This window comes from Staurois parvus, unplaced genomic scaffold, assembly GCF_062004578.1.
Source record: "Staurois parvus isolate SC_StPar_1 unplaced genomic scaffold, SC_StPar_1.0 ptg000299l, whole genome shotgun sequence".
NCBI classification, from domain to species: Eukaryota; Metazoa; Chordata; class Amphibia; order Anura; family Ranidae; genus Staurois; species Staurois parvus.
In genome coordinates this window covers 24,423,429-24,449,646 of record NW_028318095.1, presented here as the reverse complement: position 1 = coordinate 24,449,646, position 26,218 = coordinate 24,423,429, and the positions used below count along the sequence as shown (strand labels likewise).

Sequence of the window (26,218 nt, the reverse complement as noted above, 5' to 3'; positions counted from 1 at the left end):
TCAATATGCAAGGAATAGAGCTGGGAAAGGGCAAGATTCCAGTAACAAAAATCTCAGATGTTAAAAGGTCCAGTAGGTGTTTTAGCCCACTAGACTCCACATATAAAATCAATAATTTTAGATGGACAACATCTGAATGTCCTATATTAATAATATAATGTATTAGAGCAAAGTCATACCTGAGTATTCTGCTGCTGATAGCCCTCTGCAATGGCATTAATATTATGGTAACCTGGTGCAAGCAGAACATGGAAGTATCCTCCCTCTTTGGTGTAGACTTTTACTCCTTCATTGAAGATGATCGTGGCTTTAGGGACAGGTTTTCCCTTCTCATCCTTTACAATACCATGCACACCTTTATGTACCTGGAACCAGGAAATGTATTGTGAGGACTTTCACCTCATTACTGAACACACTGTATTAGACAGAGCTGGCACCAAATGCAATGTTTACCATTTCGGAGACATAGTACAGAATGTGATAATCAAGAACTGTGGAAAGTTCATTGTCATGAGATCAAGCAAGCATTGTACAAAAAAGAATTGTACTTAAAATCAAACAAATAAAAGAGGTAAAACATAAGTGCCCTCATGATATCGTAATATTACACAAATCAATCAATAAAATAAAAAAAACACATGCACTATGGACCAGTAAAGACACAACTGAATAAACCCATAATACAGAGTAAATGTAAGATGTGTAAAAACAGACTGACAGCTATACACAGCACACACACCCTTGCCTGATTCACAGTCCTGTTGTCAAAGTGAACAGGAGCAGAGCTGGCTGTATTACTTCCCTATCATTTATTGATGGAAAACCTTTAAATCCAAAGATTCTATTACACGCTCAATTTCCATTTACGTTACTGCCTACTCTAGTTACTTTTGTCTTCTTTTTTAACCCATCAGTGGCTGCAGTCTTACTTGTATCAGAAAATGTTTCTAATGTTAATAATTTTGAGATTATAAGGTTCTGACCAAATTCCAAAGCCTAAAGTTTACTGCACTCAAAAAAGCACACTGAATGCAATGTTTATTAAACAAAAAACAGTCATGATATACAAAACGGAATTATACAGCAACCAATCAAATTTACTTTGTGTCCCGTTTGGGAGTTTTTTCTGATTCCTGTCTCAGGATAGAACAGGAGGCGAGAGGAGACACTCCAAAGTAACCAAATTTCAGTAAGAATTTAAAATTTTTTTTTACTCTTAGTTTCTCAATCCCAGTGACAATGGTGACTAGAACACACAGAGAAGCTAACTCTTCCCAGTTGGGAAGCAGACAGCAATAAAAAGCCTCTTCACTATATTCAAAAAAAAAAAAAAAAAAATAAAACTAGAACTAAATGAAAAAAAAAAAAATGGCTTCAGATACCCTTTAAACACGTCAACACAATAATACACGGAGTCCTAGGCCTGGCAAAACAAAGACACTATGTGATTAATTATACCATATTCTGTTAAAAAGAGCTCTACCTAAAACTGATATTTCAGTGAAGACTATGTACAGTAGGAAACCACCTATCCCCTTCCCTTTAAAGTGCCCCCCTTCAGCACAGACTCAGTTGTAAATAAAACACAGACTAAGAAATAACAGGCAATAAACAGGCCAGTTTGTTGAAACTCTGGTGCTTTGCTGCTTGTTGCAATAATTCAACATTTCTGGCTGTGCGAAGCCTGCTACTCCTACCACACCCTGTATTTGCTCTAGCTACCTTGTATTTTACTACAGGACGTACGAGTGGAAGGAATCAGATATTAATCACCACCAGCTGTGCTGAGTACCTGTAGCAGGCCGGTAAGCAGCAAATAGATGGCATTCCCATATTTTACGGGCTGGGCTTTATTTACGAGTGACCCAGTAGTGACAGGGTCACTTTAAGACTATAACAAAGACCTTTCCCAAACGCAGCTTTCTGTGTGACACCAACCATTTGTGTTGGTATGATTGTAACAGGGATGCTTTAAATCTTACCTCTGAAGTCTCAAAGAAACAGAAGACAGCATGAGATACAACTTGCCAGCAACCAACTTAAATGTCCGTTTTGAGGGTAGCTGACTTTTAAAGCCAAATACAATAAGGTAAGTGAAAGTGGTTCTAAAGGTAGAAGGTTTTTTTACCTTAATGCATTCTATGTATTAAGCTAAAAAAAACCTTCTGGGTGCAGTTCCCGCCGCGTGCATGAGAGCTGCGACTCTCCTAGTTCTCTTTCTCCTCATTGGCTCACACAGCAGCAAGAGCCAATGGTTCCTGGAGTTGTCAATTATAGCCAGTATGCCAATGAGGAGAGAGTAGGAGGCAAGGCCAAGCCATGCTCTGTGTGTGAATGGACAATGTCCACTCACAGTAGGGCAGCTCGGGAGCAAGCCTGCTCAAGTGTCCCCATAGCAGCAGGCTTGCTATTGTGGGCACTCTGCTGGAGGGAGGAGCCAGGACTGCCAGCGGGAGAACTAAAATGAAGAAGATCGGGGCTGTTCTGTGTAAAATCATTGCAAAGAGCAGGTAAGTATAACATTTTGGTATAATTGTTTTTAATTACAACCTTTAGAATCACTTGAAGGTACATAAATATTTAGTCTGCAAAATGAAATTAATGCATTGAGTCCTAGCGCTTAGATCTTACCTCAACTAGCATGGCCAGAAGGGATTTCTTGTTCTCAGTCCAGAGGGACTTCAGCTGCCCAGCACCAGGAAACAAGCAGCAACTAGTGTACACAGTGATTTCTGGACAATGACCATGAGTAACACTGAAATCCTGCAAAAATACATTAATTTAACATTTTGTTAAGCTCTTACTCCGTAACAGGGCGTCTTTAGCGACAAAATAAGCTTTACTGGTGTTCTTTTATACAGAGAAAGACATGCTGCTTGAATGTTTCTACTTGTAATTAAAACAAGCACGCTGTGCTTCTCTGCAGTGTATAATATTCACTACCTACATACATCCAAATTTTGGGTGCTACATAGAATGCAGATAAATCCCAACTATGAGGACATTTCAGTCCATAATTTAATACTATCCCTCTACCAACTGGCAGTAAGCGCATATTATATATATATATATATATATATATAGTGACAGGAGTTCAGGAAGAACAAAGGGATGTGTCCAGGATGGGAGATATATTTGTCCCGGGTTCATGCTTTACACAGACTGTTTCTCTTGTGCTGTGTAGTGAGCCTTTTTGGCTCACTGGGGTAATTAGCTCAGCTGTAGTAGGTTAAGGTCTCTGGGCTCTATAAATCTCTAAGGCTGCTTAAGGAGAATGCTCCAACCTGGAACCAGTTTGCTGTGCAGGACAGACTGAGAAGCAACCAAACTATACTGTGGTGAGAGTAAATCTGTGTGATTTTGGACTGTGTGAACACTCTGAGGTTTATTTACTAAAGCTGGAGAGTCCAAAATCAGACTCCCTTCTGCATAGAAACCAGTCAGCTTCTAACCTCAGCTTGTTCAATGAAGCTTTGGCAATGAAACCTGGAAGCTAATTGGTTTCTATGCAGAAGGGAGTCTGATTTTGGACTCTCCAGCTTTAGTAAATAAACCCCTCTGTGTCTGAGCAGCGATAGGCTGTATCCAGACAGCTAGATAGGAACCTGTGTTTGTAGTTCGTAGCCTAGTGTGGCAAGGCTTTATTTTCAGTTTTTGTTTTGCTGTTTTTGAATATATGCACCGTGTGTTCACCTGCCTTGTAAATAAAGCACAATTTTATTCATCAAGATCCTGCTGTGCCTCTTTCACCGTGCTCTGACTCATCCAGGGAGTCAAGCACAACCTGCTACTGGGCTAATTCCTCACAATAATAAATATATACAGTGGGGATCGAAAGTTTGGGCACCCCAGCTAAAAATTTGTATTAATGTGCATAAAGAAGCCAAGGAAAGATGGAAAAATCTCCAAAAAGGCATCAAATTACAGATTAGACATTCTTATAATATGTCAACAAAACTTAGATTTTATTTCCATCATTTACACTTTCAAAATAACAGAAAACAAAAAAATGGCGTCTGCAAAAGTTTGGGCACCCTGCAGAATTTATAGCATGCACTGCCCCCTTTGCCAAGCTGAGACCTGCCAGTGTCATGGATTGTTCTCAATCATCGTCTGGGAAGACTAGGTGATGTCAATCTCAAAGGTTTTAAATGCCCAGACTCATCTGACCTTGCCCCAACAATCAGCACCATGGGTTCTTCTAAGCAGTTGTCTAGAAAACTGAAACTGAAAATAGTTGACGCTCACAAAGCTGGAGAAGGCTATAAGAAGATAGCATTCATATATCAATATCCTCTGTTGGAATGTAATTAAGAAATGGCAGTCATCAGGAACAGTGGAAGTTAAAGCAAGATCTGGAAGACCAAGAAAAATATCAGACAGAACAGCTTGCAGGATTGTGAGAAAAACAATTCAAAACCCACGTTTGACTGCACGATCCCTCCAGAAAGATCTGGCAGACACTGGAGTTGTGGTACACTATCCCACTATAAAGAGATACTTGTACAAATATGGTCTTCATGGAAGAGTCATCAGAAGAAAACCTCTTCTACATCCTCACCACAAAAATCATTGTTTGAACTTTGCAAATGAACATATAGACAAGCTTGATGCATTTTGGAAACTGTGGACCGATGAGGTTAAAATTGAACTTTTTGGCCGGAATGAGCAAAGGTACGTTTGGAGAAGAAGGGGCACAGAATTTAATGAAAAGAACCTCTGTCCAACTGTTAAGCATGGGGTTGGATCAATCATGCTTTGGGGTTGTGTTGCAGCCAGTGGCACAGGGAACATCTCACGAGTAGAATGAAAAATGGATTCAATAAAATTTCAGCAAATTTTGGATGGTAACTTGATGCCATCTGTGAAAAAGCTGAAGTTAAAGAGAGGATGGCTTCTACAAATGGATAATGATCCTAAACACACCTCAAAATCCATGGGGGATTACATCAAGAGGCGTAAACTGACGGTTTTGCCATGGCCTTCACAATATCCTGACCTCAACATAATTGAAAATCTATGGATAGACCTTAAAAGAGCAGTGCGTGACAGACAGCCCAGAAATCTCAAAGAACTGGAAGACTTTTGTAAGGAAGAATGGGCAAAGATACCTCAAACAAGAATTGAAAGACTCTTGGCTGGCTACAAAAAGCGTTTACAAGCTGTGATACTTGCCAAAGGGGGCAGTACAAGATATTAACTCTGCAGGGTGCCCAAACCTTTGCAGACGCCATTTTTTTGTTTTCTGTTATTTTGAAAGTGTAAATGATGGAAATAAAATCTAAGTTTTGTTGACATATTATAAGAATGTCTAATCTGTAATTTGATGCCTTTTGGAGATTTTTCCATCTTTCCTTGGCTTCTTTATGCACATTAATACAAATTTTTAGCTGGGGTGCCCAAACTTTCGATCCCCACTGTATATATATATATATATATATATATACATATACACACACACACACACACACACACACACACACAATAGGTTAAAGCAACAAGTCTCAAAGTTAAAATAAAACCTAAAAATATAATTATTGATAAAGATCAAGCCTACAGTATATTCTCGGTTGGGGTTTACAAATAGGTGTCACATCCTTTACACAAATAATATATAGTGATACTCTTGTGTACAGAGAGAAGAAGAATTTTCATGTCTTAAGGCCAGTTCACACCAGAACATGGTGTAGCAAAGGTGCACTGAGAAACATTAGGGACAAAAAAATGGCAGGGGTTTCCAAAATACCTCCCATATATGCATATTGTGTTACGCACTGATTGTGTTACTTAAAGCCAGGAACTGATGTCCATACACCCTGTCTTACCTTAAGATACTGGGCCTACTAAAGGTCCAGGCATCACTCATCACGGCGGTCATACTCAAAGTGGTCCTCAGGGTCTGGAAACCATAGAAATGGACCACAACCCTGGACCTATGTAAAACAGTGTGGCTAACTGTACACATTTCACTACGTACCAAGGTGAGCTCCTAAAAGAGGACCAAGAGTCTGAAACACAAATTAACAGGCCGGGTAGTTCCCAAGGTACACACTAAAAGAGTACCAAATCCAGAAACTGCTAGGACGCCGTTAGTAGTAAGCAGTCAGATCTTAATAGAGGTTTAAGAGGAATAAAAAAACCAGAATGGTAAGAAAACAAAAGTAACACTTCTCTAGAGAATAGATTCAGCCCCTAAGGACACTAGCAAAAAGCTGGTCTCACGGAGTAGTTGGGGGTAATATGGGTGTACTCTAGAGGTGGTCTTAGCAAGGTTTGTGCCAGTGTCCAATCATCGGAAGGTAGCCTGCATATAACCAATGTTCTATGAAGAGTCCTGCACTGTAGAAATAAGATTCAAAACTCCCTGATAATAATACATATGTAGAGAATGACTCACATTTCTTGCCAATATTTTTATGGTGGGTTACCTTCATGCTGCCTTGATGTCCCCTCCATTCTGCTCCGCTAATCACTCCTCCAGGAATATTCTCATCTACCCAGAGAAATATACAACCATAAATATTAACATCACATAACTAATTTTTGGTGAACACAAATGCTTGTTGAATACCAACCTGACTTGTTTGGGCATCCTGGATGTCCCAGATGTATTGTAGGATGGTTATTTGCATAGACAGAAGCCAAATGTTTCAGAGTGTCCTTGTTCTCTACTGTTATATAAAAATACATAAACAGCAGTATTAATAATTCTGTTTATAAATAAGAAAAATAAATCAACCAAAAAAATCTAAGAGGTACAATCATTTTAACACCTGGAAGAATTTGATCACTAGTGTAAATTGCTGTTACAGACAACAGCCTTGACAATTTACAAGGAAGATAGATCTGTAAAAGATTCACCAAACTAACCTGACAAGAAAATATACAAACTATGCCCAATTTTAGGGTTCTTCAAACTATCTGTGGTGACCTGAGCTTTTCTGTACTAGATAAAAAGCAAGGCATCACCAGGGCACAATTGTTCGCACTTGTGTGATGGGCGATGTGTTTGCCTGCATTTTTTGCAGTGCACTGGAAGGCACTGCATGTCGCCACAGTGCAGCGCAATGCACCACACTACTGTGTGAATATATGAATTAAGTGTCACTATGTACAGTCAGGACCATAAATATTGGGACATCGACACAATTCTAACATTTTTGACTCTATACACCACCACAATGCATTTGAAATGAAACAAACAAGATGTGCTTTAACTGCAGACGGTCAGCTTTAATTTGAGGGTATTTACATCCAAATCAGGTGAACGGTGTAGGAATTACAACAGTTTGCATATGTGCCTCCCACTTGTTAAGGGACCAAAAGTAATGGGACAGAATAATAATCATAAATCAAACTTTCACTTTTTAAATACTTGGTTGCAAATCCTTTGCAGTCAATTACAGCGTGAAGTCTGGAACGCATGGACATCACCAGACACTGGGTTTCATCCCTGGTGATGCTCTGCCAGGCCTCTACTGCAACTGTCTTCAGTTCCTGCTTGTTCTTGGGGCATTTTCCCTTCAGTTTTGTCTTCAGCAAGTGAAATGCATGCTCAATTGGATTCAGGTCAAGTGATTGACTTGGCCATTGCATAACATTCCACTTCTTTCCCTTAAAAAACTCTTTGGTTGCTTTTGCAGTATGCTTTGGGTCATTGTCCATATGCACTGTGAAGCGGCATCCAATGAGTTCTGAAGCATTTGGCTGAATATGAGCAGATAATATTCCCGAAACACTTCAGAATTCATCCTGCTGCTTTTGTCAGCAGTCACATCATCAATAAATACAAGAGAACCAGTTCCATTGGCAGCCATACATGCCCACGCCATGACACTACCACCACCATGCTTCACTGATAAGGTGGTATGCTTAGGATCATGAGCAGTTCCTTTCCTTCTCCATACTCTTCTCTTCGCATCACTCTGGTACAAGTTGATCTTGGTCTCATCTGTCCATAGGATGTTGTTCCAGAACTGTGAAGGTTTTTTTAGATGTCGTTTGGCAAACTCTAATCTGGCCTTCCTGTTTTTGAGGCTCACCAATGGTTTCCATCTTGTGGTGAACCCTCTGTATTCACTATGGTGAAGTCTTCTCTTGATTGTTGACTTTGACACACATACACCTACCTCCTGGAGAGTGTTCTTGATCTGGCCATCTGTTGTGAAGGGTGTTTTCTTCAACAGGGAAAAAATTCTTTGGTCATCCACCACAGTTGTTTTCCGTGGTCTTCCGGGTCTTTTGGTGTTGCTGAGCTCACCGGTGCGTTCCTTTTTTTTTAAGAATGTTCCAAACAATTGTTTTTGCCACGCCTAATGTTTTTGCTATCTCTCTGATGGGTGTGTTCTGTTTTTTCAGCCTAATGATGGCTTGCTTCACTGATAGTGACAGCTCTTTGGATCTCATCTTGAGAGTTGACAGCAACAGATTCCAAATGCAAATAGCACACTTGAAATGAACTCTGGACCTTTTATCTGCTCATTGTAATTGGGATAATGAGGGAATAACACACACCTGGCCATGGAACAGCTGAGAAGCCAATTGTCCCATTACTTTTGGTCCCTTAACAAGTAGGAGGCACATATGCAAACTGTTGTAATTCCTACACCATTCACCTGATTTGGATGTAAATACCCTCAAATTAAAGCTGACAGTCTGCAGTTAAAGCACATCTTGTTAGTTTCATTTCAAATCCATTGTGGTGGTGTATAGAGCCAAAAATGTTAGAATTGTGTCGATGTCCCAATATTTATGGACCTGACTGTATAAAGCTCCCTGACAGAGCTCACACCAATAGCTGTGTTTTATCATGCAGGCTAGTACCATGTTTCCCCGAAAGTAAGACCTAGCAGTACTTTTTGAAGTACCGCTAATATAAGCCGTCCCCCGAAAATAAGACCTACCTCCACCAGGGGCGGACTGACCATTGAGGCACTGCCCGAGGACCCGGGGTCACTGCAGGGCCCCATGAGAGGCTCAGTCCGTCCCTGTATGTGCCGCTTCTGAAATGAGCAGGCAATGAGGGGACGGAGAGTAAGGCAGGCACTTCGGACACCTCTCGTCCTCGAAGTTTCAGCAGAGGGGCGGGTCCACATACCTGCCATAGGTGCGGAAGTCGGAGAGCTGGAGGGGCGGGCAGAGTATGCAGCAGGTAAGTATGTAATCCCCGACCCTGGTGACAGCACTGCAGTTTCATGTAGTAGGTAGGGGGGAGAGCGAGGGGAAGGGGAGGAAGAGGGCAGTGGGGGGGGGGGGAGGAAGAGGGCAGTGGGGGGGGGGGGGGGAGGAAGAGGGCAGTGGGGGGGGGGGGAGAAAGAGGGCAGTGAGAGAGAGGGGGGGGGGAGAAAGAGGGCAGAGAAAGAGGGCAGAGAGAGAGGGGGGGGGGGGAGAAAGAGGGCAGAGAGAGAGGGGGGGGGAGAAAGAGGGCAGAGAGAGAGGGGGGGGGGGAGAAAGAGGGCAGAGAGAGGGGGGGGGGAGAAAGAGGGCAGAGAGAGGGGGGGGGGAGAAAGAGGGCAGAGAGAGAGGGGGGGAGAAAGAGGGCAGAGAGAGAGGGGGGGGGAGAAAGAGGGCAGAGAGAGAGGGGGGGCTTGCTTTAAAACGTACCTTTTTGTGGACCTGGTTTAGAGATTAGTTAGATTGCAAGCTGACGATCCCCGCTGGATGGATCGGAATTGCGGATTGGGGAGGATAATGGATCGGACTCTGATTCATTATGCTCAATCCACAGATCCGATCCATCCTGCGGGGATCGTCGGAGGGGTTGTCACCAAGTGAATGAAAATAAATAAAAGTCAATAAAAATAAGACCTACCTGAAAATAAGCCCTAGTGCATTTTTTTTACCTAAAATTAATATAAGACACTGTCTTATTTTTGGGGAAACATGGTATGAACTAAGTCTTGAGAAAAATAAAAAATAGACTAGTTGACAAAAAGGTGAACAAGTGTGAGCTCTATGCAAATGTTGCGACAAGGTGACAACATACTGTATAAGTGCTACTTTACTCACCTGTGTGCACTGGGTTATCATAAGGATAAGTAACTAGAAGAGAGCCACCATCCAAAACTACAGATAGGGTGAAATCTTGCTTCAAGATTAAACCATCAATAATAACATTAGTCTCTTTTTCCCTCTCACCAACAGGACCAGAGGAGTTACCTAGACAAAAAAAAAAAAACTTATTAAAATGCTTATCTATAAAAGGAGTAGGTTCTACAACAAAACACAATCATCTTCAGTCCGCAGAGCTTTGTATTAGAACAACAAAATTAAAATCATTTTATATCTTAAAATGCAATGGCAATTGAACATTCAAATAAATATGAATTTTCTATTACTTAAAGTGGTTGTAAACTGCAGACATGAAATAGGAACAAAGGATATCCCTCTATAGTGTGTACTTGTGTCTTAATTAAGAACACCAAGTGCTATTTCTGTATGCAGCTTCATTCCTCTGCTATCAGCATAAATCACTTCTGACAAGTCTGACACCAAGGAAACAAAGTGAGTGTGTGTGTGTGAGTGAGAGAGTGTGAGAGAGTGTGAGAGAGAGTGTGAGAGAGTGTGAGAGAGTGTGTGAGAGAGTGTGAGAGAGTGTGTGAGAGAGTGTGAGAGAGTGTGTGAGAGAGTGTGAGAGAGTGTGAGAGAGTGTGTGAGAGAGTGTGTGAGAGAGTGTGAGAGAGTGTGTGAGAGAGTGTGAGAGAGTGTGAGAGAGTGTGTGTGAGAGAGTGTGAGAGAGTGTGTGAGAGAGTGTGTGAGAGAGTGTGTGAGAGAGTGTGTGAGAGAGTGTGTGAGAGAGTGTGTGAGAGAGTGTGTGAGAGAGTGTGTGAGAGAGCGTGTGAGAGAGCGTGTGTGTGTGTGAGAGAGCGTGCGTGTGTGTGTGAGAGAGCGTGCGTGCGTGTGTGTGTGTGTGTGTGTGTGTGTGTGTGTGTGTGTGTGTGTGTGTGTGTGTGTGTGTGTGTGTGTGTGTGTGTGTGTGTGTGTGTGTGTGTGTGTGTGTGTGTGTGTGTGTGTGTGTGTGTGTGTGTGTGTGTGTGTGTGTGTGTGTGTGTGTGTGTGTGTGTGTGTGTGTGTGTGTGTTCTACAGAGTGCAACTTCTTCTCTCTGCTTCCTTTTTTCAGAACTCGCAGACAAGCTCTAAAATTCTGGACTGTGGGAGATGTCTCCCCTTTATTACCGGGTTATGCTTACTTGATGGGGGGATAGCTTATCTTTCACGATTGTTTTAGGGTTTACTAAACACATTTTGTAGGGGGAGATTATTCTTATATGAGAGTGACCTCCCTCAAGGTTGACGTTTCTCTGCAGGAGGCCTGCATCGGGACTGGATACATGCGCCTCTGATGTTCCCCACCTAGGCCTTTAGTGTACTGTGTATTGACACACTGTATGTTATTTAGACAGTTCGCCTGTCTATTCGTTCTTTCTTTTTACTTTCTTCCTTCTTCTGACTTTCCTTTCTCAGCTTTATATCTATTTTCCGCTAGTGCCTTCTTTAATCTCCTTTTCTTTCTTCCTCTTATTGTTCTTTTTTCTTTTCTCCTCGGGAGTCAGGGGCAGGTCAGCGAAGCATTGTCAGTGACACACATTTTTCCGATCTTGCTTTACCTTGGAGGAACATGACCCCAATTAACCTTTCCTCTGTTAATTGAAGGGGCTTTAACACTTTAAATGTTCTACCATTTTCACAAACACAGATCGCAGATTTTGCTCCTCCAGTACACTCACTTCCGCTCAGATGGTATCCCGGTCCACTGCAATCATTACTATACTCAGTGGTATCATAGTACAAACCCACAGGCGTTTCTCTAGGGGTGTGTCGGTGGCCTTTCATCATATCTTCGACCCGGAGGTCCTGGACTCCATAGTTTTTCAGCTGGTCGCTACCTTTTCCTTAAATTGAAATATCCAGATTTTGTTTTTACAGTGGCAAACGTTTACGCTCCCAATCAGGATCAGGGTCCATTTCTCGCAGCGTTTTTTTCCGAGCGGTCTGCTTTTCGGGGTCCTTGTTTCATTGTTGGGGGGAGACGTCAATGTAGCTCTTTCTCCTGGCTTTGACACTTCCGCAGGTAAATCTTCTCTCTCCACATCGGTCTTATCTCAAATTAAATCACGTTTGCATGAATTGCACTTAGTGGATGTTTGCCGTGTCCAACACCCTTCGGAGTGTGATTATAGTTTTTATTCTCTGGCCCATGCGTCTTACAGCTGTATAGACTACTTCTTTGTCTCACAGTCCTTCCTTGATTACCCGACTCCATCCTCTCTTGGTCATTTCTTATGGTCATACCACGCCTCAATCCATCTTATGATTCATGATCGACCGATGTCTTCATGTCACTTCTTGTGGCGTTTGAACGACATCCTGCTCAAAGACTCCTTATGTGTTGCGGAGGTCATAAAGACTTTGTTCTTGATCATGCATTGGACACTACAGGCCCCCTTACTCAATGAGAGACCCTTAAATGTGTTATTAGAGGGGTTCTTATTAAACATGGCTCTTGCCTAAAAAAGCTCAGACGGCGGAGATTCGTCGGCAATTTTCGCTCATCGCGAATCCTCTCACAAGCGCACGTTGGACCCGGTGCTCGCAGAGACTTATCTAACACCTGTAGAGACTTACTTCAACTCTTAGATACTTCTTCCCTTGCCGCAAGAGACAAAGCACGCAACACTTATTATTCCTTAGCTAACAAATGTGGCCAACACCTGGCTCGTGTACTCCATCCTCGAGCGTCCCGTCATCCGATCCAACATATTAAGGCGCCTGACAATGCCAAACTCTACCACAACAAAGGAATCTCTTCCGCATTTGAACACTATTATGCTCAACTTTATAATTTGTCCTCAGCGAATTCTGCTGCTTCTTCTGATTTTGATCTCCCGACTGTGTCCCAATATATCACGGAGACGGCGTTACTGGTTCTGGATAATCAAGACGCTTTGGATCTAGAGGAGCCCTTCTCGATTACGGACGTTCTCGGGGCAATTAAGGTCCTTAAAACTGGTAATTCTCCGGGTCCGGATAGGTTTACCCCAAAATTTTACAAAACATTCGCCACCCAACTAGCCCCACTTCTAGCCCTAGCTTTTAATGTTATCGACGACTCTGTGCCCTCTCCAGCTTTGTCCACCAATATTTCGGTCATTCCTAAGCCAGGCAAGGACCCCTCCCTTTGGGTTAGCTATCGCCCAATTTCCCAACTTAACCTTGATGTTAAGCTTTTTGTGAAACTCCTAGCTAACCGCCTCTCGCCCTTTTTACCAACTTTGATCCACCATGATCAAGTCAGCTTTGCCCCCGGTCGAGAAGCTACGGATAATACTTCTAAAACAATCCATCTTATCTCTTTTATCAAGCAACACGGCTTAAAGGCTTGCCTCCTTTCATTTGACACTGAGAAGGCATTCAACTGTGTTGACTGACGCTTTCTACGCCTTACCCTAAAGCAGATAGGTCTGAGTTCACGGTTTCTCACTAAGATTATGTCCCTCTATTCTCATCCTTCAGCGTCTGTCCTGGTGAATGCTACGGTTTCTTTGTCCTTCCCCATATTGTACGGGACCAGACAGGGATGTCCCCTCTCTCCCCTTCTTTTTGTTTTGGAACATCTTGCGACTCGATTGTGGGTATTCGCACTCCCTCTTCTCACCACAAACTATCTCTTTACGCAGCTGACCTTTTGGTTAACATACAACAGCCACTTATCTCACTCCCTAGTTTACTCCACGAGTTTCACAGATTTGGTTTATTCAGTAACTTTAAACTTAAGATCTCTAAAAACGGAAGCTTTGAATATCTCTTTACCTGACCATGTGTTGATGAACCTACACTCTAATTTCTCTTTTCAATGGCGACCAAAGGCCATTACGTATCTTGGGGTCTTTATTTCCTCAGATCTGAATATTCTATATTCCTTTAATTATTTACCCCTGCTTTCGCGATTACGTAGAGATCGGACTTTGTGTGGCGCTTCTGCTATGCCCTGGTTCGGACGCATAAACACCCTTAAGATGGATACCTTACCTAAGTTATAATGGTGTGAACCTCTTGCGCTCAGGATAACTCCCAACACAAATACTGATACTTACCTGGAGGATCTGTGAGGGGGATCCTATTAAACGTTTTGACTCGCAAGGGTCGAATCTTTAAGGTGAGAGGCTGATTCAGCCGATGTTCGGATGATCTTCTGCTCAACTATCAACCCACTTTTGCACACAAATACCAGCACGAGTGTTTTTGTTCACCTGAGTGTGATCATTCTTATTTGGACTTTATATGCACGGAAATATATTTTGTTTGTGTGCAGTTGCACTTATTGAGTTTACATATATGCACAATTTTTTACTTATTCACTATATGGGGTATGTTTAGGTACAGATATATGTTAATGCACACTCTTTATGTATATATGTATATATTCACTTGTAAAAGCACGTATTGTTTTTCAGTTGGAAGGATTGATTTTTCACTAAAGGAATTTAGACTCATTCACATCTGTGTATTATTAAGTGATGTGCATGATTTCACTTTAGTGGACACCAATTTTGTTCATTTATTTGATATTTATCTACTAGGTGTTTTATTTGTCCACATGTTTATTTGAATACAAGCGAGTAGCGCTACATTGTTTCCATAATTTACCTTACCTAAGTTTTCCAGACTGTATTGATCTCTGTACCTGTGGAGTTTTTTTCTCTCTCTGCGTTCTCTTTCGATCAGGATTTATTTGGCATTGAGGGTTCTCGAGGTTAAAGGATAGGTTACTTACTTATCTGAAACTCGGGGGAGGAGTGGGTTTGCCTGACTTTGAACTATACTATAGAGCCACGTTACTGGCCCAGATGCTTGATTGGTTACCCAGACCCTTCCGTAAAGCCTCTTGCATGATAGAACAAGATCTATCCCATCTTTGCGCCCTACAATCGTGTTATGGCTAAGACTTTCAAAGTTTCTCCGGCCTGTCCCCATTAACTGTGGCTGTGCTACGGCTTTGGTATAAAGGAAGTGTCATTGCACTTTTATCTTCCGATCCCTCACCGCTATCATCCTTATTTGATAACCCCGCTCTTCCACAAGGGTTGGGATCCTCTGCTATCAGTTCCTTTTTGCACGCCTCATGGCTTGTAGCTTGGGACTTTATTTGCCCCCAGACGGGTCTTCTGCTTCTTCAGGGAGGTCCTAGGGACTGGTTGACCACTTTATATTTATCTTCTTTCTGCAAACACTTATACTCTGCCTCTCACTCTATGAGTTTGAACGATTGTGTTCCCACTCTGAACCACCGAGACATGTCATGGCTTCCCTCAATGCTCTTCACTCTGAACGTCCCCCCTTTACTACGGCATGGGCTCGAAACCTAGGTAGAGACATTTCGACTGAGGACTGGTCTACGTTGTTCCATTTCACTCATAAATTGTCTATTTCCTGTTATTCGCAGGAAAAGAGCTTTATGCTCCTTTCTTGATAGTACAGGGACCCCCTCTCCCTACAGAAAATATTTCCTTCTATATCCAATCTCTGTTGGCACTGTACTAAAGTTGTCAGTACACAGCTCCACATTTGGTGGGATTGTGCCCTGATTTAACCCTTCTGACGTCCAGTTTTTGAAGTATATAACAGGATCTATGGTGAGTTCTCGGTCTCTTCACCGGAGATTGCTCTCCTCTCCATACTACCAGGCTCACTGGCAGCACAGAAGAAAAGTTTGTTGTGTTTCTTTCTATCTGCTGCTTGCCAATTGATATCCCTCTTTTGGAAAATGGCCACCCTCCCCGCCTCTTCCGTGGATGATGATATCATGCATATGGAGGAAATGTTGGCGTTTGCCAATGATACCTAAGATAAACACAAGTTACTATGGTCAGTCTGGCTCCATTTCTCCTCCTCTTCGACTCTCCGAGAATTGTGCTCCCCTATTGTGTCCTAATAGAGTTGAGCCTCGTTTACCCGGTTCATTTTGCAATGACCAGCAGTTTGACCTTACTGCCCCCGCTTGGCTACGGGCTGCTGGGTCACACCAATGGGGTCCTGGTGGTGGACCACTTTGGCTCTGCTTTTTGCCATCCCCGCCTCCCGACCCTCTCCCTTCTTGTCCTTTACTGTGTCTAAAACTGGCTTCTCTCTTTTCTTTCTATACTTCTTTAACTTTTTTCCTAAGTTGGGTTTATATACTGAGTTATACGGAGGTACATCTATTTGTTCCCCAAGTCTCACCCAGGGATACTCCCCCAGAAATTATGGGTTTTTTTTATAATTCTGTAATGAATGTGGTTGATCCTATCATCTTTTTGTTGTATGGAACTATTTATACTTACTTACTCTCCACATTTCTATATACTTGCTTGTACATGCTATTACTATTCCTTTTGCTTTGGTTTGTAAAATTTAATGCAAAAATGTAATAAAGACAAATTTGCCTTTAAATCAGCATTAGTTTCAAAAGTCCACTTTAGACAGTTGGGCTATGTGGTACACATCTGATGAGTTGCTCAATTCAGAGGGGTGCATTATTGTCAGTATAGAATGTTGCTCCAGAACAAGGGAACTACTAACAACATGAGAGGAACTTAGGTTTCCTAAGAGCCTGTGGCAGAATGGCTGCTATGTGTCCCACGTGCTCCAGCTCCTGAGCTCCTGTAATCTGCCACTGATAAATGAGGATCCACCCCTGCAGGGTAAACACAGAATAAATGCACACTGAGGGGATTCAATGTGTGAATGGAATGAAGGAATCACAATAACTCAACCGCTAACTGATTTCCTGTGGCTTTTTCTGTGAGGTATTCGTCAACAAGTGAGATGGCAAAGTGTTCAGCTTGTGTCTTTGCTGGTAAATGGACGCCAGAAGTGCTCATTCAGCAGCCTTATAGGCATTACGTCACTAGTCAGAAGCTTCCACTTCCAGTGGTGAGGCACTAAAGTGCACACATAACTCGTGCCTTGAAAAACTGTCTGTGTGCTTAGCACTACAGTGTGTCTTGTCAAAAAAAAAGTAATGTATACCAATAATCCAACACGACACGAATAGCCAGGAACTGGTATGTATTGTACAGAAAACCCTGTCTTACCTTATGCATGTCACTGGTCCTGCTCAGGGTCCAGACTGTCACAATGGGCATGCACCCAAAGAGGTCTTGTACCAAGGCCCTAGACCTGTTTAGCACCCTGCAGCTAAATCACTCCATGAACCAAGATGAGCTCTAAAACACAATATCCAGTGCATGAAGCAAACATTAAAGGCTGGCTCACATGATGCAGGGTCTGTGTATGGTTCCCAAGGTGTACATCGAGGGTAACAGATCCTGAAATTGCTAGTGAGCCATGAGGCAATAAGCAATCAGTTGTTGATAGAAGGCTCAACCAAAGATTAATAAGAAAAAAATACAGTAAAGATACACAAAAAAAATCTTCTCTCAGAGTGAAAGAGGTTTTTCATCTAAGAACCTATGCCAAACCGATGCAACTGTTTTGTATGTAATAGTGTGCAGTAAAAAAAATAAATTCTTTAACACATTCACTGGAGACAAGATCCTAGACTACTGAACTTGTATTACACTGGAGAGAACTCAGGAAAGTCAAAAGAAACATTTATTCCCAAAATGACTCATCTTCGTGAATAGCAAGCAGTATAGAAAAAAAAATTTCACATGAGATAACTATTAAAAGAAACTTTAAATTCCTTACTTATGAAATCACTGTCCAGATCCTTGCCATTAGCATTGGTTTGTCCAATTTTTGAGATGCACTCTTTCTCTGTTGCTTTTTCTCTGCCATCGGGATTGACAAGAGGCACAATAACAATTCTTGTTCTGTCAATTAACTAAAAGATGAAGAAAAAAAAAAAAAAGAATATATAAATATATAGATACAGTGGATATAAAAAGTCTACACATCCCTGTTAAAATGTCAGGTTCCTGTGATGTAAAAAAAAAATGAGACAAAGATAAAAAAACATAAAAAAAACTAAAATAATGTAGATGCATAAGTGTGCACACCCTCTTATAACTGGGGATGTAGCTGTGCTCGAAACTGAGCAATCACATTCAAAATCATGTTAAATAGGAGTCAGTGCACACCTCTCATCATTTAAAGTGCCTCTGCTTACCCCACAGAAAGTTCAGCTGTTCTAGTAGGTCTTTCCTGACATTTTATTTTCTTAGTTACATCCTACAGTGAAAGCTATGGTCTGCAGAGGGCTTCCAACGCATCAGAGGGATCTCATTGTTAAAAGGTATCAGTCAGGAGAAGGGTACAAAAGAATTTCCAAGGCATCAGATACTCCATAGAACACAGTGAAGACAGTCATCATCAAGTGGAGAAAGTATAGCGCAACAGTGACATTACCAAGAACTGGATGTCCCTCCAGTTGATGAAAAGACGAGAAGAAAACTGGTCTGGGAGGCTGCAGAGAGGCCTACAGCAACATTAAAAGAGCTGCAGAAATAAGTGGCAAGTACTGGCTGTGTGGTACATGTGACAACAATCTCCCATATTCTTCATATGTCTGGGCTATGGGGTAGAGTGGCAACAAGGAAGCCTTTTCCTAAGAAGTAAAACATCCAAACCCTCCTAAATTTTGCAAAAACACATCTGAAGTCTCCCAAAAGCATGTGGGAAAATGTGTTATGGTTTGATGAAAATAAGGTTGAACTTTTTGGCCATAATTCCAAAAGATATGTTTGGCGCAAAAACAATACTGTACATCACCAAAAGAACTCCATACCCACAGTGAAGCATGGCGGTGGCAGCATCATGCTTTGGGGCTGTTTTTCTTCAGTTGGAATTGGGGACTTATGAACAGTTCCAAATACCAGTCAATATTGGCACAAAACCTTCAGGCTTCTGCTATAAAGCTGAACATGAAGAGGAACTTCATCTTTCAGCATGACCACAACCCAAAGCATACATCTAAATCAACAAAGGAATGGCTTCACTATAAGAAGATTAAAGTTTTGGAAAAGCCCAGCCAGAGTCCAGACCTGAATCTCATTGAAAATCGGTGGGGTGATCTGAAGAGAGCTGTGCACAGGAGATGCCCTCACAATCTGACAGATTTGGAGAGTTTTTGCAAGGAAAAGTGGGCAAATATTGCCAAGTTAAGATGTGCCATGCTGACAGGCTCATACCCAAAAAGACTGAGTGCTGGAATAAAATCAAAAGGTGCTTCAACAAAGTATTAGTTTAAGGGTGTGCACACTTATGCAACCATATTATTTTAGTTTTTACTTCTCTCCACCTAAAAGATTTCAGTTTGTTGTTCAACTGAGTTGTACACTTTAGGTCACATTAAAAGTTCTGAAATGATTTATCTTTGTCTCGTTTTTTTTTACATCACAGAAACCTGACATTTTAACAGGGGTGTGTAGACATTTTATATCCACTGTACATATACATATAAACCTGTTTAGTTTAAGCGTTATTCTAAACCTTTGGGCTGAGGCATACATTGACTATGCATGCAAAAGCTAGATGAACAAGCCATCTCTAACAGCTAATAATGCAGTAGAATCAAACCATTTTGCTAACTTCTGCTGCACTTGGAGGACAAAACAAAGTATTAATTGCAAACACATTCCAGAATGGTAATTATAATAATATTTTCCTTCTCAAGCTAATTATTGGCAACTCAGGAAATTTGAGAAAGTAGCCTGGAAAGGCAAACAGGGGCAAAGCCTACCTACCCAACCCTTCATTTTAAGTATAACTTTAGTACACCCGGTCCGGTTACTCAAACATTTTTTTTTGCCAGTTATGTGACTTTTGGGAGCTCTGTTAGCTGAATTTTTGAGTTCATATACCCAATATTCAAACAGGCTAAAGCCGGCCATAGATGATGTGATTTTCTTACCTGCAACCACAGGCTGCAGGAAAGAGAATCGCTAGATTCCCCCATTAACTCAGTCAGTGTTGATGGGAGAATCCTCCCATGGAGCTATTATGTGAAAAATCTGACAGGTTGGTTGTACCCAAGTTGTGCAACAGTAGAATTTAGTATAATCAACCTGCACATAGATGCAACCTGCTGAACCAGCCAAGATTCGACCATTTATGGCCAACTTAACGCATAGAGAGAATAAGTAGGGGTGTTTTTAGGCAAACTCCTAGAAGGTTTTGTCAACCAAATTAGGAAAACATACACGAGGCAATGTATGAATTAGTGCAGATATACTAATGCTCCCATGTTCTGCTAATTCATACAGCTGAATCTAAACAATCTATTCATGTGTGTACACAATACAAAATACACTAATGACAGAAACCTCACCTTTGTTATTGCACTGTTCTTCTTATAGTTCAAGCAAAGAAATTCTGCAAACGTCAACAGCAACTCTGTGCCAACTGGAGCGTTGCCATGGACTCCAGCAACAAACCTGATTTTTGGCTCCTCTGGCTCGGACACATTTGGTTTATTGGAGATCTCCAAAGACCAAATGTAACGATACTCAACACTCTGACCCAATCTGTACAAAAAAAAAAAAAGCCACAAAGATTTATTAAAATCATCTGTTGCATGAAACAGCAAATTTATCATTAACAAGACAAGAAGCCCAAAAGAAACCAAGGCTCCTGCTTCAGATATTATCAAGCTGCAACAGGGAAGAATCCTTATTGCCAGCTATCATTAACTGAGACAGGAATACTATACCTACATGTTACACTACAACTGGGCTCAGATTTAATCTTTTCACCACATTACCATATTGATAGGCCCTGGAATTTAATTAGTCAGATAAAGAGACCTGTGTAAAAAATGGATGGTCTTTTTTGGGCACACACAATTATCCACATGTACAACAATGATACTTCATTCAAATCTACTTCTGAAGTATCACACAACAGTGGCTGTTGAAGTCTAGTGCATATGTGAAATATCAGATAAGTTGCCACTCAAAAACTGTGATGCCACAAAACCCAGACCCTCCTTTATTCACCCATCACAAGAGGTGCTGAGGATCCCTAAAACTGTACATGCATATAGGCAGGTGTACAAATCTGCATACCAAACAAATCAAGTAGAAATTCCAGTCCATATGGTGGGCAACTGCTTTAAAACAAATTTGTTGGGCAGGAAATTTTGCCATTTACGAATAGGTGAGAGTAAATGTATTCAATAAAACGGAATGATGTATCTAAAAAACATACCACCATAAAAAGGTATATATGAACAAGGTTTGTAAGAGGAGATTTCTCAAATAATTTACGAGAAGCAATAAAATAAAACAAAAAGTACATTTACCTTGTAAGTTTAGTTATATTTGGATAATTAAGATTTAGCCCACGGAGTGATTCTGAAAGGTCATGATAAGACCTATATCGATACAGATCTATGTCACTTGATCTTGACAACAAGAGTCCTTCCAGACCATTTTCCGCAGAAAGATCTTTGATTAGTGTCTCAAATTCCTTTGTGTTGGGGTCTAGCTTTTCTGGTTCTACCACAGATAATTTTCTTTTGTCTTCCTTGGACATATCTGTACCTGAGCGGGCAAGTGTGAAGTTTGTCACTATAGCATCTCCTTCTGTGACATTAACGGTTTTCGTAACAGGAACATACCTGGAGGAAAGGAAAGAAATGTGATTATATATACTATATGATGGGTTTTCTGGAATGATTTCTAATGTGCAAGGGATTTTGGAATGTTCACAGGAACATAAATTGCAAAGAAATATTCCAGTAGTGGAACTCCAACCATACAGAGTCATATGAAACAATTAGAAACTTCACAACTGAAATCAGGGCAAACAAGCAACAGAGTCGATATGTGAATTTAGATACCGGACACACTGATCTTATGGAATTTTAGGACCCCACTAGGGTATACCGTGCACCTGGATGGTTCTTCATAGAAATGTTTAATACAAAAAACTCAGGGAATATAGTAGTGTTAACAATCCTTCTGTTTTGAAGCACCTGAATGACTATATGTATAATTGTCACTACCTTCTCATTTGTTGCCTTGTTTATTCTCATTGTATTGTAAACTTTCAATAAATAACGATTGGAAATTAAATCCGGGAAAACAGCTAAATAAACACATGAAATACATATAAAGGAACATTTATACCTGCATGAATATTTGTATTTCTATTGATCCAGTCCTGAGATTTTTCTCATCTCTGCAACAAAGCACAGTCTTACCTGGCCCGATTGTTTTCTGCTGCAGTGAAAACTGACCTGAACTCAAAAAGTGATGATTGCTATGTTATGGGGAACATTTAGAAATGATAATTCTGCCCAAGTCTGAAAAAAAGAATGTTTGTCTTGAATTCCTCATGAAAAATAGCAGTGCACTTCCTGGTATACGACTACAGCCTCATAGCTATATAACCGTTGTGTGAAATCTAAGGCACTGCTAGCTCTTACTGCTTCAAGAGATTTGATGATGCCACTACTCTAATGCTCACTATTCTCCATGCTGGAGGCTCTGACATGAGGACACAAAACTATGCCTCAACCAAGATGGCCGCCTCTACACAGAGAAATAAAGTATAGAACAAAGCAGTAAGTCAGCATTAGGAGAAAGATCAGCTAGAGGAAACACACATACAATACTGATGACTAGTAGTTTTTCCTCTGCCTACTTTTTCTGGGCACAGCTTCCAGAGTTCAGTTCCTCCTTAAATAACACTTACAGATATTCTCAACACTCCCAGTCTATGATTGGACAGTGAAGGAAACGTAGCATAGTAATGAGCTGATCTCTCTGCTAGTCTGCTCTCTTGTATTATCATCATGCGCATTGTCAGCACATGAACATATTGGCTCCTAGTGTTGCGTCTAAAGCTGGGCATAGATGGATGAAAATTTGGACAGTTCAACAGGCACTGGCAATATTTCAATCCATGTATGGTCACTGCAATTGAACAGAAGTTGCTCTACCCAGTTAAGCTATGCGTAATTTCTCGGTGAAAGAGAAGAGGTCCATCTCCTTAGGACACTAGCACAAAACTGAGGACTCAAAGTGAGATAGGGTTATAGGAGAGACACTCGTGGGTGTGTCCACAAAAGCTTGCCAACGTCCAATCACCTGGGGGTACAAGCCAATAACCCAGGGTTTCTGAATACTTTTCCTCTGTCCTGTACTTTGCGATTAAGATGTCATTGTTCTTGAAGTTTACTATAATGATTATACAGTAGATGCACCGAACAAAAACAGAAAGGATTTGGGAAGGCTTTATACATTCAAAAACTCAAAAAAAACCCCAAAAAAACAGAAAGGCAGCCAGTGTCTTATCTATAACTTTAAATTGGAGCTCATCTACTAAACTGTAAAACAAGATGTGATGTTAAAGGAGATTGATACCTACCCTCTCGCAGAGGCTGTAACTTTATATGTACCAGGGACTAGCAATCTCCAGTAATCCCCAGCCTTGTCAGAGGTCACAGGATGATCAATGTCAGCAACAGTAATAGTGGCATTGAAGATACCTCTTCCATCTGTAGCATCAAGCACGAATCCTTTGATTCCTTTGTGTACCTAAAGAATTCAGACGTCAATACGATGTGGACAACACAAAGTGAAAAAAGCATAACTGCCAAGCACACACTTACCTGTTTTATGAATGCCAGCAAAGATTGGTGGTTGCTTTCCCAGTAAGCTGGAAGTTCTGATGCCTCTGGATACTTGACACAACCCAGCTCAATTGTCACTTCAAAACAGTTTGTGTTGATATAATTCCAGTCTTGCATTCCACCTACGAATTACAGTGTGAAAGGTTTAAACAAAAACTATATAAACCAACTACACATTGGGCAGTTTTAGAAAAATACAATTTTGTTTATGGCTCCCATTGGGGCTAGAAGACATACCCATGAGAGGGGTTTAAAAAAAAAAAAAAAAAAGATGACACTCCCAGTGTTCAACAGATTTTCAAAAGTTTTGTATGGCAAAATGCAAAGCCAAGTTTGGCATAGAAAATTGTCACAAGGGCCAAAGGCGGGATAGACCTCCCCAACTTAAATTGTTACAGGGCAGTAGCCTTGATTAGAATACCTAGCTAGCACCATCACGTAAACCAAAAAAAAAAAATAGGGGTGACACTACAGAAAACAATGGTGGGCCGTAATTTATGTCAGGCCCTGTGGGTCCTGCACCTACACAGAGGTTTCTCAGACACTGCTTTTTTTCGTACTATTCATACCTTAAAAATGTGGGACTCCACTAACAGACAGGGCGCTCCATCGCCACCTGTTTCCCCCTCCTCCATTGAATGGCTTACTCTGGCGACCCTCCCCCCCCCCCCCTTTCCACAGGTGAGTCTGACATTTCTCCTGAACGCGGGCAACTGATGGGGACACCAGATGTGCCAAATTTCCCCAGGGTGGAAAGGTGTGTGGTATGTTCCCTTTGGATGCTTGGAGATACCAGCAACTGCAACATTTCACAGCCACTCACCTAAGGGGAATTAGAGCTGCAAACACCCTTAAGAGCATTGAATCCCTCTGGATTTAGTTGCCCACTGACAAGGGACTGCTACCCACCTCCCTATAAAATTATGAGGCATCACGGTACCCTTGCAGGTCTTATGTTGGGGATATGGAGTTAAAGTGTTCATTCTCAGATTTTCACAGTTATCCCATTCTGAAACAGACCCATTCCTCTTCTATTTGTGCTAATACACAAAAAACTATTATATCTGTATGGTCCTCCCGCGCTCCAGGTCCCCTATTAGTTTATACTAAAAAGCTGCTAGCACCTTACCATATACCCAATGGAAAATGACAAATTGAAGACTAATTGGTGCTGCTGGTTTATGTATATTTATTTACAAGTTTGTACACTGTCTGGGGTATTAACATCACAGGAGTTTATTTATCACCTAGAGATAGTGCAGCACCAATTAGTCTTCAATTACACAAGAAACTATAACTCTTAATAAGGTGGTACAGGGTCCCGAAGCGGTTAACAATGGTGTATCCTCGGCACGGGTCACTGTTCCATATCTGGTGGGTGTGCCCCATATTTACACCATTATGTTGTTAAATCAGGAAATTAATCTCAGATATCAGCACCTTTCAACTTTAAGATGACCAGCGCAGTGTCTTCATGTAATCCCTATCTCTGTAGGGGCATACAAGAAAAAGTGTTCCTCATTTAATGAAGCCAAAAAGGTCAAAGGCTTAAATCCAGTATTCTGGAAAAAGACAAAGGTGCCTTTGCTTGAACACTGAATTAGATGAGTCAACTTTATCATGGAAGTAGAGAAATGAGTAGACACTGTCAGGATGAATTCTATAAGTTCTATGCAAAGTGGGAAATCTGGATACACTATACAACCTTTAAAGGGATCCAAGTCTTGAAAATTACTTAGGCTGCATTTGGAAATATAAACATTTTGTCATTAGACTATTTTTTATGTAGATACCCTCAATATCCATGTATCAAGAGTCAACATCTTGGTCCAGGGGAACCATTAGATTTACATGATGGTGTTGTAGGTGCTAAATCAATAATTTCTCCTAAATTCCAGTCGCAATGTGAAAACAGTCCCGAGCCTAACTGTGTAAATGCACAACATGGTCGAAGACATCTGAAGCATTTTGTGCTACATGTATATAATCAAAAAAGTAAACATCCAATGCATTCTGCATCACATGTGCTCAAAGACTACAGAGAGGCATAAATCTGAATGGTTTCTTGTTATTATTAAAAGTGTATATAGCCAATTTTTTAAGTCTTGAAACCAGTAGTGAATGGTTAAGACTCATGTCCATTCTTTTTTTCTACTATTTAGGTCACACTGGAGAGTTTTACCTTTCTTTTTCACTTGCTGTCCTAAAGGCACAACAAAAGAAGAAATCCTTCCAAATCAAGGGGAAATAACCTCTTAGAAAGTTGTCCCTGTTGGAAGGCTCCCACTCAATTTCCTATTCCTACTATTCCTTTGGCAACACAATTTCTACATTTTTCCATCAGTTCCTGTACCAGAGACAGTGATCACCATGACAAAAAAAGAGGCTCAGTCTACCTAGCAGGGGCAAAAACAGCAATAAACACTTTCTCACTCTATTATTACCACTTTCACTCTATCCAAAACAAATAAAAAAGAAAACATTTTTTGGTTTTACACTTTTAAGTCCAAAATGTGTCAGATGTACACTTCTAGCATGTGCCTTTACCCATAAAGTTCTGCAGTCTTAGGCTGACTTGCATTCAAATAAATTCAATATGTTCAACAAAATACAAAAGTCTTTATCAAAGAAATTACAAA

General features: G+C 41.0%; 1 protein-coding gene across 1 annotated transcript in view; it reads right to left on the bottom strand.

The window, feature by feature from the left end:
• Positions 1-26,218, bottom strand: part of CPD (carboxypeptidase D) — a 135,964-nt gene that overhangs the window by 13,609 nt on the left and 96,137 nt on the right. The window contains exons 10-19 of the mRNA XM_089683053.1: positions 23,559-23,701; positions 23,315-23,484; positions 21,243-21,560; positions 20,271-20,466; positions 17,690-17,825; positions 10,009-10,158; positions 6,576-6,671; positions 6,429-6,493; positions 2,632-2,763; positions 180-365 (exon numbers count right to left, since the gene is read on the bottom strand). Of these exons, the coding sequence (XP_089539179.1) occupies positions 180-365; positions 2,632-2,763; positions 6,429-6,493; positions 6,576-6,671; positions 10,009-10,158; positions 17,690-17,825; positions 20,271-20,466; positions 21,243-21,560; positions 23,315-23,484; positions 23,559-23,701 (1,592 nt within the window). The remainder of the gene's footprint in view (positions 1-179; positions 366-2,631; positions 2,764-6,428; positions 6,494-6,575; positions 6,672-10,008; positions 10,159-17,689; positions 17,826-20,270; positions 20,467-21,242; positions 21,561-23,314; positions 23,485-23,558; positions 23,702-26,218) is intronic.